This window comes from Haliotis rufescens, unplaced genomic scaffold, assembly GCF_023055435.1.
Source record: "Haliotis rufescens isolate VD_foot unplaced genomic scaffold, xgHalRufe1.0.p SCAF_1, whole genome shotgun sequence".
Taxonomy (NCBI): Eukaryota; Metazoa; Mollusca; class Gastropoda; order Lepetellida; family Haliotidae; genus Haliotis; species Haliotis rufescens.
In genome coordinates this window covers 47,348,888-47,362,647 of record NW_025963779.1, presented here as the reverse complement: position 1 = coordinate 47,362,647, position 13,760 = coordinate 47,348,888, and the positions used below count along the sequence as shown (strand labels likewise).

The window sequence follows — 13,760 nt, the reverse complement described above, 5'->3', positions numbered from 1 at the left end:
CACATTAGTCCCTGTATACGACACTCACACTACATCACATTACTCCCTGAATACGACACTCACCCTACATCACATTACTCCCTGTACATGACAGCCACACTACATCACATTACTCCCTGAATACGACACTCACCCTACATCACATTACTCCCAGTACATGACACTCACACTACATCACATTACTCCCTGTATACGACACTCACACTACATCACATTACTCCCTGTATACGACACTCACCCTACATCACATTACTCCCTGTACATGACATCCACACTACATCACATTACTCCCAGTACATGACACTCACACTACATCACATTACTCCCTGTACATGACAGCCACACTACACCACATTACTCCCAGTACATGACACTCACACTACATCACATTACTCCCTGTACATGACAGCCACACTACACCACATTACTCCCAGTACATGACACTCACACTACATCACATTACTCCCTGTACATGACAGCCACACTACATCACATTACTCCCAGTACATGACACTCACACTACATCACATTACTCCCTGTACATGACAGCCACACTACATCACATTACTCCCTGTACATGACAGCCACACTACATCACATTACTCCATGTACATGACAGCCACACTACATCACATTACTCCCTGTACATGACAGCCACACTACATCACATTACTCCCTGTACATGACAGCCACACTACATCACATTACTCCCAGTACATGACACTCACACTACATCACATTACTCCCTGTACATGACAGCCACACTACATCACATTACTCCCAGTACATGACACTCACACTACATCACATTACTCCCAGTACATGACATCCACACTACATCACATTACTCCCTGTCCATGACAGCCACACTACATCACATTACTCCCTGTACATGACACTCACACTACATCACATTACTCCCTGTACATGACAGCCACACTACATCACATTACTCCCAGTACATGACACTCACACTACATCACATTACTCCCAGTACATGACACTCACACTACATCACATTACTCCCAGTACATGACACTCACACTACATCACATTACTCCCTGTACATGACATCCACACTACATCACATTACTCCCAGTACATGACACTCACACTACATCACATTACTCCCTGTACATGACAGCCACACTACATCACATTACTCCCAGTACATGACACTCACACTACATCACATTACTCCCTGTCCATGACAGCCACACTACATCAAACAGAAAGAAATAACTTTAAGCCTACCATGTTACGGCACCCAGGGAATGCACTGCCAGATCGAACTCATCAGCTGCAGTCAGTCCAAGAGAGTCACCTGAACATGATACATGTATATTCTACAATGTGAAAGACTGAAGGAATTACTTACTTTAATCAGTAGTCAGGATCTTTTATAGAGATAAACCTTAGTATTTTACATAAAACATGAACATCTACAACATCAGTATTTTTGGTTTGCACATATAACTAGTGGCAAAGGGGTTATGCAGCCAATGTCACAATGTGCCTTTGCTTACTTTCAGACATCATTCCTTTCAAGTCTCCAGGCCATTCAAACAATTCTCCATCCATTTTGAAGTAATCTTCCTCTGCTAGTGTCTTCAGAGTCTTGGAGCTGTCCCAGAACTCGGTCCCTGATGCTAATGATTCCTTCAGGGCACTTGACAGATTGGTGTTGATCAACTGCATTGTCTTGGCTGACATCTTCCCTCTCTCATATAACACCTGAAAGAAAATTCAACTGTTGAAAACGTACATGAATAAGGGTTATGTCCCCACATAATTATGCTGGCATGTTTGATTTTATGTGAAGGCATTACCAGTAGACACAGTAGGTTTCACTCACCAGGGAGGGAGTATGGTGGGCGATGACTGTGCGGAGGCGGGAACCGTGCCGGTCATCTGTGAACTGGCCTAGCTGCAACAACAAGCAATATGACGCACACAGGACACGCAGTACACACAAACAACAACTCACTATATCAACACACAATAAACAGACACATAGTCAACACAAAATAAACACAGTCAACACAACAGCACACAATATACAGCCAACACACAACAAACACAGTCAACACACAATAAACAGTCCAGTCAACACACAATAAACAGTCCAGTCAACACACAATAAACAAAGTCCAAACAGTCAACACACAATAAACAGTCAACACACAATAAAAAGTCCAGTCAACACACAATAAACACAGCCAACGGAAAATAACCACACAACTTACAATAAACAGTCAACACACCATATACACTCAACTTACAATAAACAGCCAACACACAATAAACAGTCCAGTCAACACACAAGAAACAGACAACATACAAGAAACAAAGTCTAAACAGTCAACACACAATAAACATTAAACAGTCAACACACAATAAACAAAGTCCAAACCGCCAACACACAATAGACAGTCAACACACAATAAACAAAGTCCAAACCGCCAACACACAATAGACAGTCAACACACAATAAACATATCAGGTTTTTGTAAGGCATTTAGAAGTGATACACATAAGGAAGAGAATATATATGGCTGTCAACTTCTTTATTATGAGAAACACAACGTTTCGGAGTATATGCTTACTCCGTCAGGTGGACCTGTGTTAACAAACTCGACCTGAAATCCGCTATTTCCTGACACGTTCTGAAGGACGGAAACCAAAACATCATGTGGGAAGCCACCAAAGTCCTGTCTACCAACATCAACTGGCGACAAAGAACTACAAGACGCCACTGACATCAGGAGACACCAGCCAGCCATGAACCATGACCAGGGAACCCATCTGCCTTGTGCTTGGGACTAATCACCTAGCTGGCTTCAATTTTGTAGAATTTTCCTATTCGGAATATTCTATAGTAATACGTTACCACTTGTTATACCGAGGCTGTTGTCTCCCACAACTGCTCTTATAGCGAAATCTACCACAGAGATCTCAATTACCTCATGCAGCACATGCCTAGCCACCTCAGCTGCCATGTGACACCCTTCACTCTTGTCTCTAGCGAGAGCAAGTGCTCAGGGGACGGTCAGGAGGGCATCAGCCAAAGTGGTAACGTATTACTATAGAATATTCTGAAAATAGAAAATTCTACAAATTACATTAAGTAATACATTACCACTTGCTATAGTGAGGCTGATTACCACAGTAGGCGGTGGGGAGGCATCTACAACCCGAACCTGACTGCTCGTGTTCCTTCCGACCAGCGGAAGTAAACAACAAGGCGGAAGCACACGATGCACATGCTCCCAGCTTCGCGTTACTCTATAAGAATACCAAAGCACTGTCAAGCGCATACCGTAAGGCTCAATCGTCTTTGCCAAACGACTGGTGACTCCAAACGGCCTCACTGAATAGGTATTTCATCGCCGCAGCGGACGAGAACACAGTATCCGTGTGAGCTAAATCTTAGATCAGGTTAACAGTCGGAAAGAGGGAAATTAATTTCATTCGGACCGTTTATCCCAGAGCAAGCCTACTTCAAGTATGCATTAGGCGCGTGACCTAATTCCAGTACAGTGATCCCTCGCTATTGTGCTCTTCGATAAAGCGCTACCTCGGTTACTACGCGCGGTAACGCATGGCTCCCAAAATTTATGTACACTTTTTTTTGCTGAGAGTTTTACACAGACATGATTGTATTGTTGTTCGTTGTTCGTTGTTCATTTGCACAGAACGCTTCTCATTGCATAATCAACTGTTTATCGCTGAATGGAGTTCTAATAATCTGTTTGAAAACATCCGCAGCAAGTCCCGGAAATACGATTGTTCTGCTAGTTAACTTTTCACACTATACATCATTTGATCTTAGAAGCGCATGCATGCAATAAAAGAGAACCACAAGCGAAGTTCATATTCTTAATTAGTGGGCAATCCAATTTGAGGCGACACTGTCAACTCACATGTAGTTGCTGTCACAACACGGCGGTCATTCCTTTTGATTCAGATCAAGTAACCGTATCAAACCAATTAATCTGGCTTGAATGTGTATCTATATTTGTATGAATGTGTATGAATGCGCACATGTAATAAATTCTAGTGCTGGTCAAAACTTTTGTTTTCCGTATTTCAAGCAACATGACCAATCAATGCCACTGAAACACTCTGTATTTGCGTAACGAATTGTGATTGGCTCTTCACTCATAGCGTCTGTTACTACCATTATCTATCGGTATTTTCATGTAAGTAGACTATATTCACATTGAATGTGACAGTTAAGGCTTGTAAATAATAACAAACGGCAAAAACATAATGGATATATTTTTTACACTATGAACAGTAAACAACTTGTATCATTGCAATGTGCGAGACAAGGCGAAGATCGTGAGATTGGCCGAGCCCGCTCCCCCGCCTCCGCCTTGGTTAAACAGCTCATCGTCTATAACGCCCACCAATTATTTGGACCCCATTGGTAGCATTGTAGCGAGGGACCACTGTATTTGTAAGCATGCATCACAAGGTTGGAATACAGGACAGACAATTAAATACATAATTGTCAAAATACAAATAAGGACAAAACACACAAAAAGCAGCCCTCACCAGTGGTGTGAGTGCGCTGGTTTGTGGGACCCCCACTCCTGTACCCACGGCAGTGGGAACATTGGAGTCGACCCAGATTGACCACCGTGCAATGTCTGACGCTTGAGGAGTTCGGAATTGCACTGGGCACACCCCTTAGATGACCGCTTGCGCCGCGATCAGCGGGTTTGACCCTGCAACCGGTATCCTCCGAGACCGGTACGCCAGATTGATGACAGAACCAAGCCATAACGCAATCGAGTTGCGAGTTATGTCAGCAGTCCAATTAGGGTTACACGATATGAACAGACGGTCATCTAGACAGTCTGCGTTCATTCGAGGCCTTAAGATAATACTTAAGGGAACTAACCGGACACAGTGATCTGTCCTCAGTTCAGTATCAGCAGGATGGATGATTTCCTTGAGTGATCTTACAGTGAATGCTCTCTCCGGAGAAATGCTGTTTTCCAAGTCACATGCCGAAACGAAGCACTACTCAAGGGTTCATACAGAGCTTCCGTAAGTGATTTCAACACTAAGGAAAGATCCCAGGTCGGAGCCAGTGGGCGGCCTCTCTTAAGATCTTGCTGTTTGAAACACTTGATAATACCCCGAAATCACAGGCTCTTTTGAGAGACTGGTACCCATAGCAACGTCCTGTACCGTACCGTAGCAACGGAAGAGACATAGTTGGCAATGGAACCCACGGAGAGTTTCAGGGTCTCTCGTAAGTTAGACATGAAACCAGCAACGTCCTGCACAGATACCTTATCTGGCGAATGAATGTGATGTTTGCAACACCACTTCGTGAAAATAGCCCAGCGTGCATTATACACCTTCTGGGTTGAATCACGATGCATACTAATGTATGCCCGAGAAGACCGAAGAGAAAAACCTTTACTCCTCAGTTGCTCGGTGACAACATCCACGCGTGCATATTGAACTGCCCTGCGTTTGGATGAAGTTGACGGGTGTGAGGATGGATCAGTAGATCTGGTCTCACAGACAGTGGAATTGGCGACTGCGTGACCTGGGCCAGCAAGTCTGGGTACCACGATCTGTTCGGCCACATGGGCACGATCAGGAACATTTGACAGCAAACTCCTCGGAGCTGGCTTAGAATGAGTGGTATTAACGCCGTCGGCGGGTAAGCATAAGCGTCCATGCCCGTCCAGTCTAATGTGAGAGCATCGTGATCGATGGCCCTCGGGTCCAGGACTGGTGATACAAACAACGGGAGTTGATTGTTGAACCTGGTTGCGAACAGGTCGACCATCAGACGACCCAGACGTTCACACAGCCACTGAAACACTACTGGATTGAGCATCCACTCCGTGGGGCTCGGATCCCGAGGCCTCGACAGAGCGTCTGCCAGTACGTTCCGCACACCGGGAATGTGACAGGCACATACTTGGCACGGGATACTGTCCACCAGACCGTAAAACTCAAACGTGAGATCGAGTAGCGAGTGACTGTGGGTTCCCCCCAGTTTGTTCACATAAGACGCTACCGTCGCGTTGTCGGTCGCCAGCATGAGCCAAGCGTCGACAAGACTATGCTTCCAGTGATTGACTGCGTTGACAACTGCCTTGAACTCGAGGCAATTGATGTGAAGACCTAGTTCGTCTACGCACCACAGCCCCGAGCTCACCTCCCCCTCTAGATGGGCGCCCCAACCCACTAGAGAGGCGTCTGTATACAGGTTCAACGTGGCCTGGAAGGGCCGCATAGACTCCTGATAAGACATTGCAAGGGCCCGTCCACCACTCCAGATGCAGTCGGAGCCGATCTGGGAGGGCAACGGACGCACTGTTCTCCTCCTGTGCTAACAACTGGATTAGAAACCGTTGCAGCGGGCGGAGTTAGAGACGAACCCGTTCGGTGCAGTCCTGGGCTGACACAAGTAGCCCTAACAGCTGTTCCCAAAAGTGAACCGTCTGTTGCACCGCTAAAACTTTGGCAATCATCACCTGAATCTTGTGCCACCGGTCTGGGGGGACAAAAAGGCGATGGGTCACTGTGTCAAACCGACCTCCGATGAACTTGGGGAGAATGACAATCCACCCCAATTGCTCCAAGAGCCGAAGTACGAAATCGAGTTGACGTGACAGCACGTCTGTCATCCGATTCGTCACTAGTGAGTCGGCCAGGTACACAAAGTACCTGACACCCCTCTTGTGGAGGAACACCACTATGGGGGTGGTTAACCGGGTGAACAGCCAGGGAGTGAACAATAGGCCGAATGGGAGTGCTACCCACTCGTAATGCCTGCCGTGAAAGACAAACGTGAGATACTTGTGATGGTCTGGATGGATCGGAACATGCAGATAAGCATCCTTCAGGTCGATTGATGCGAGCCAGTCGGCGGGCATGATCAGAGCTTTCAGGTCTGCCAAGGTCAGAATTCTGAACTTTGGCGGCTTTTGCAGGTAAAACTCGTTGAGTTTGGCACTGTCCTTCTTGGGAACAAGAAATATCCTGGAGTAAAACCCCGGTGTTATTTCTGGTAGCGCTAACTCCCGTACCGCCCTCTTCTCCACCAACCAGCTGATGGCATCGGCCAGGATGGGAAGATCGGTTTCCGAATAGAAACCTTCAAACGGGGCAACAGTGAGCGGCGGATCCGCTTTGAGATCTAGCCGATAGCCGTACCGGATCGTGTTGACCACCCACGGGTCGTCGAACACTTGTTCCCAGTTCTCCCAGTTAGTCTGGAGTCTGGCTCCCACCTGGGAAGGAGAGGGGGGCCTGACAGGCTGCGGCAGGCGCAACTGTCAAGGGCCGAGCAACTCGGGTTCGCCTACGGGCCAACCGAAGTTGACGCTGTCGGCATACAAACCCCTCCAGTGAGAGTCACCTGGAGGAGCCCTTGCCGTCTCTAGACAGCTTGGACGTCCCCCAGTTCCCCTTCTTCCGCCGAAAGGGCTGCTTATTGCCCTTACCGGAGCCCTCAGGGCGGGGCTTCTTCCCGGAAGAAGGACCCGAGCCCTTAGATTTGCCGCAGCATCCTGGGGGGCACTCCACTTAGGGGCAGCACCCAGGCGTCTATGCAGGGACCCAACAAGATCGAGTGTGTGCCGAGAGGCTTCGGCAGACGAAGAAGCCTGTTGTTCTTTCAGAACCCTAGGGATCTTGTTGTTAAAAAGGGTCCGCGCAGACCAAGGCTGCGAAAGGAGCACTTCCTGGATGGCAGCGTCCAACCCCGAGGCCTCAGAAAAAAACGAGCAAGCAGTTGTAAATGCGCTGGTCTCGGTCCGTGGGAGAACCTTCAACCAGACTGGCCACTGCAGCCAAGTACGTGTCTCCGTGAGACATGGCAAGCATGGAGGGCCGAGCGAGGGTGTCCACGGACACCCAACCGCTCAACATGGGCCTCCCCAGTAGGACCAGCCTCGAGAAAGGCAAGGTCATGATCCGGGAATGAACCCTTTCTCCATAACGGAGGAGGCAACGGGAGACCCCGACCGGAGGCCGCCGCAAAGGCTTTCTCCAAGGAAGGCTTGATCCCGCGCAACAAGGTTGATGCGGGGAAAGCCTTGTCTGAAAACTCCTCGAATACCTCGGCGGAACCCACAGAGCAATGGATTCCCCGCGGTACCGGCAGGGGCTTAGGCATGTCCTCAAAGAGGTCATATACCATAGCCACCCGGTTCTTAACCGATAGCTGGACCAGTGGACCCCGCGGCTACCGAAGAGGCCGGGGACGGAACAGCCAGCGGCCTATCCTGAAATAAGGCTGCCAGCTTGGAGTCCACAAGTTGAGAAAGTAACGCTGTGACGGAATCCCCGGACAGACCAAGGGCTGCTAAGGGATCTGCTGCAGCCGTGGAGGTGGTACCCGCAAGGGGACCCCGACCGGACGAGCCGGCCACCACAGGGGTGGAAACAGACTTCACGTACAGCCTGTAGCGCTCGAACGCCTCAGGCCCCAGACCCTCGCACAGGGCACACCAGGTGTCCCCGCAAGGAACCCTGCACTGCGGGCAACAATCGTGGGGATCCCGAGAAGAGAGGAATTTACGGCACGCCCCGCAACTCCTGGTTGCGGGGGTAGAGGGGGTGGAGGAAGGCGAAACTTCCATGTTTGACATGGTTTACTATGAACAAAGAGTAAAACATGGTTACAACACACGCACCACCAATATTCACAAACGAACATTTTCACAAGAAAATAAACGAGCATTGCGAATATAGAACATACACATATAGCATATAGAGAAATAGGTGATGTAAACCCCAGAGACATACTAAAACAGGGGAATGTAAGATGCAACGTGCATACGAGACACCCCGAAAGTATATAGAAAAAAGGGCGGGAAAATTTTCCTTTTGGTGGGAAAAAATTTTCCAAGCGTAGTTACAGCAAACGCCCCGAAATGCACAGTTTATATGAGTCAATAAACAGTAATAAATATCACCAAAGGTTGGAGAAACAGGAACACTTCAGAGCAGTCAATATACGTCTTGCTGGAGCAAGCGAAGAGACAAGAGTGAAGGGTGTCGCATGGCAGCTGAGGTGCCTATGCACCTGCTGCATGAGGTAATTGAGATCTCTGTGGTAGATTTTGCTATAAGAGCAGTTGTGGGAGACAACAGCCTCGGTATAACAAGTGGTAACGTTTTACTTAATGTAATTTCCCTTTGCTATGTCCATTCTTTCACCTATCAGTGCTAATTGAAATTAGCCAACACATAATAAACATTCAAAGCACAATAAACAGTCAACACACAAATAAACAGTCCAAACACAGTCAACGTCATTAATTATTTCCAGACCTTGAACATTACTCACAAAGTGTGTCAATGGCAGAGCAAGACATGCTTACAGGCTTTACTAGGCTTTGGTAACAGGCCAATAGTTCCCTTCATGGAGCCACCTCACAACAGTTGTACATTTAGCATCACACCAACAACCAGAAACTATTGTCATATATAGAGAATACTACACTCATTCCATAGGAAGTTCAAGAGTTTCGTTAAAACGAGAATGAGAATGAGTGTGGTATTTTATTTATTACCTATGTAAAATATGTATCGAAGTGTAGATACAAAACAACTTTCATTCACTAACAGACCAAACTGAAACCGGTTGCAAATTTGGTTGCGCATGAATATTGATATATGCCCAAATATGGGCATTAACATTTTTACGCATACACTTTAACATTTTTCTGCTGTTGTGTGTGCAAACATGACAGCACAAATGCTCAAGATTTTTTTTTTTAGAATTTCTTCAACTCAAGATGACTCAAGCGCATTGTTGTTAGTACCCAGGACAACTGTGTAAAGTTTAAAAGGTCAATCAGCGCCGTGCTTTGAATTTCGGACCAACACTGTAACTCGCATCGACGTTGTCACGGCTGTGCAATCAAAATGGTTCAGTTTCCTTGATAAAACGAATAAAATGATTTCAACCTTGTTCGACAGACGTGGCGTACAGATTAAGCATCTTATCACCTTTATCTTCACCTTGTGGGTAATAAATATAAGATAGCAACTGTCTCCAGGCAGCCATGATCACAACTTACATGGAATATTCCAACAGACGTGTCTATGAAACAAACACCGTACATACTGCCTCCATCAGATCCGGCCTCCTGCAACACACAAGCCACCATCAGCACAATGACACTTGAAAACACATTGGTCATGAGTTAGCAATATCATTCTCTTGAGCTGGTTGCAGAATACCTTACTATAATCTAACGAAGCATGCTCACCTTCTCAGATATGGCCAGTAGGTAGTTGCTGTCAACATCGCTGCAGTCTCCCTCCACATGACGATACGTCTTGGTGCCCCTGGACGTCACCTGACACACCTCTCTCTTTACAACCTTATCAAACTTGGTTGCAGTCCGCGACACTAAGGGACAAGGGAAAGGAATCTCAATGTAGGGCGTTAACTCACTTAAGTAACAGAAGCAGCAGGATTGTCAAGATGTATCTCGTGCCGAAGGCAGAACAAAACTTCAAAAGGCTACTGAAACTGGGCTACAAAGTAAGGCTCATCCAGCACAGATGCTGCGGGGTCATTCTTCTGTAGTTTGAACCTGGATTTGAAATTAATGGTAGAAAGACTTTAACAAATGACACCTAAAACACACAAATGTCTAGCACAAGCGATAGCAACACTACAATCATCTTCCCGAGGCAAGGGCGTTAACCCTTGTTGAACTAGTCGAGTTACAGTCCATGGGACTTTCATGAATAAAGTTCCTTTGCAGTGCAAATGAGCTAGAACCATGGGACTTTGTGGTACAATGTTCCTCTGCGGTGCAAATGAGCTAGAACCATGGGACTTTGTGCTACAAAGTTCCACTGCAGTGCAAATGAGCTAGAACCATGGGACTTTCTGGTACAAAGTTCCACTGCAGTAAGAAGTGTTTTGCCCAATCTGTAAGTCACATGCTAACAGAGCTAAAGCCATGAAGAATTTTGGTTAAGTACATTTTTTTCTGAATAGCCAAATGATACACCATGCAACTGGACGACCATGTATGTCAAACTTGATAATCCAATACGCCCAAGTTTATCTGGTAACTCAGAAACCACTTGTCCATTTTTTTTCCAAATTAGAGGTGTACCGGTGTGTAGATTATGTTGATAGGTGCACTCAGAAATTGTAGACTAAAACCTCTCAAGACATAGTGGAAACAATTAAAAAATAATTCATTCCAAAGCAACATATTTTAAGCTATTGCTCCTCAACCGCTCAATGTCAAACTTGACAAATTTACGATATGAAAAACATATTTTGTTTAAAAAAATACACATATCAATATCAAACTTTGCACTGCATCTCTGCTCTAAGTTTGGAAACTGTTTCATAAATTTGAAAAGAATCCAGTAGTTTTCAAGTTAAAGGTTGCACAAATGTTCCAGTAAAATACTTAGCTGTATATAATATAATGTAGCTGTACTTTTTCAGAAATTAGTAAAGTCTAAATATTTTTTACATTTGTATATTTATCCTGCATTGCTCCTTAATGCATTCACTGCTTACCTTATGACAACCAACAGACAGCGTAAGGCGATTGTCTTGAGTGAAGAAATAAAGTTGTTTCGTATTCTGTTTCCACTTTTATCGCAGCTGTCATGTGACCTTGATGAGAAGGTTACTTGTCATCAAGGTCACATGACAGCTGCAATTGTCCGTATAAAAGTGTCCGTATCTGTATCGGACAGTTTGGAGGCGGTTATACCTTTAGAAAGTCCAAAAACCTCAATAATTCACACCCCATAACAACAACACATGTTTGTTGATAACCTCAGAGGCGGAAAAGTTCAGAAAAACACCATTACGGAAATGTCGTTCAATCTTCTTTCAGTGAGTGAGTATGGTTTTACGCCGCTTTTAGCAATAATCCAGCAATATCACGGCAGGGTACACCAGAAATGGGCTTCACACATTATACCCATGTGGGGTATTGTCGAAGGTATTCAGCTAGGAATTGTGGTGACGCAGTTGTGGGGTCTTGGCTTAATGCCTTGCAAAAAATCTCAAATGATCCCCACTTGCCATTGTGTAATCCTCTGGCGGAGAGACAATGTGCTAAAGCTATAGTTTTAGCTGCCCATGCCGAATAGCCCTTTGCACTTAACGCCTTTTCAAGATGAACCCAGATAAAGAGACTCCTCCTAAGACATTTGACTCTACCATCCACCAATTGAGGATAGGCCTTAGAGGGGCCGGTAGAGTGATGGCCTTGAGTGGATCCTGACGCCTGATGTAAGGGTTCAGGAATTGTTGAATTGGGCGCAGTTGTAATCGGCCTCTGCTGGTTAAGTCAAGCGGCCTCTGCTGGTTAAGTCCTGTACCGAAGTGAGTAACCCTGGCAACACTTGCCATTGGTGAAGCGTGCTTGGTTGGTGTAGTGCAGGTAACAAGAGGCGTAAAATTTTGTGCCATCTGTCCCTCAGTACTGATAGGAGATCCTGGTCTTATTGGAACAGGCCTCCTATGAACTGGAGCTGATAAGATGGAGTTAACTCCGACTTCGCCTTGTTGATTATCCATCCCAGTTGATATAGTAGCCGCCTGGTAATTCCCAGTGGCGTACTAACGTCGGAATGTGTTGATGACAGGAGACAGTCGTCTGTACGACTAGAACCAAAAGTTCCTCAGGTGTAGAAACGCAGTTATTGGCTTCATTATTCATGTAAATATACCACGGGTACACTGAAATGCCCAATTGGAGAACTGCTCTTTAGTAGAGAACTCTATTGAACAGGATCCTGAGGAACCTGCGGTCGGAGGGATGGATAGGTATATAGATGTTATCATGCGAGTGTGTTCGGGATGGTAAATATCCTCCATTAGGAATAAACATTGTATTTAGCGAGCCTTAGCGAGCTAAATACGAGGGGTGTTCATTAAAGATTTCCCCTGACCCACTTGCTATGGACCTAGTGGAATGAAACTTGGCATAGGTATTGTCTTTCTCCACATAGGAACCACCAAGAGTTACACACTTCTCCCATCGTTTTATGCAACTATGGAGACCTCGCTTGTAAAAGCCCTCATTTTGCATCTCAAACCAGGACTTGACTTCAGAAATCAGTGTTTCATCATCTGTGAAACATTTTTCCTTCAAAAATGACTTCATGGTTGGAAAGAGGTGGAAGTCAGATGATGCAAGGTCAGGAGAGTAAGGAGGATGTGGAAGGATTTCATAGCCACAGGACCGCGCTTCTGTCTGGGCAACATGAGAGTTGTGTACTGGAGCATTGTCTTGCAGGGGACAGACACCCTTGGTCAGCATGCCACGCCTCTTAAGCTTGATAGCGTCCCGCAATTTCCGCAGCAGTGAAGCATAATAAGCTCCTGTAATTGTGGTACCCTTTGCCAAGAAATCCATCATCACTACTCCGTGCTGGTCCCAAAACACTGTGAGCATGACCTTGCCTGCAGAGGGTTGGACACGTGCCTTCTTTGGGGGTGGTGAATCCACATGCTTCCATTGCATCGACCGAACTTTAGTCTCAGGTTCATAGTGATGGACCCATGTTTCATCCTGTGTGATAAGTCTGTCAAAAAAGTTTGCCTGGTTTTTTTGGCACATGTCCAAAAGATCCTTTGAGCAATTGACTCGTTCCTGCTTTTGGAAAGGTGTGAGCAACCTGGGAATCCATCGTGCAGACACCTTATGCATGTTCAAATTGTCATGGCTGATTTTTTCCACAGACCCTACACTGATCTTGACATCTTGTGCTAACTGGCA

At 46.0% G+C, this 13,760-nt stretch overlaps 1 protein-coding gene across 1 annotated transcript in view; it reads right to left on the bottom strand.

Annotated features, from left to right (window-relative positions):
* LOC124136458 (DNA mismatch repair protein Msh6-like) overlaps positions 1–13,760 on the bottom strand; it is a 141,619-nt gene that overhangs the window by 84,190 nt on the left and 43,669 nt on the right. Inside the window, exons 13-17 of the mRNA XM_046502374.2 lie at positions 10,260–10,402; positions 10,068–10,136; positions 1,856–1,927; positions 1,527–1,734; positions 1,255–1,324 (exon numbers count right to left, since the gene is read on the bottom strand). Of these exons, the coding sequence (XP_046358330.1) occupies positions 1,255–1,324; positions 1,527–1,734; positions 1,856–1,927; positions 10,068–10,136; positions 10,260–10,402 (562 nt within the window). The remainder of the gene's footprint in view (positions 1–1,254; positions 1,325–1,526; positions 1,735–1,855; positions 1,928–10,067; positions 10,137–10,259; positions 10,403–13,760) is intronic.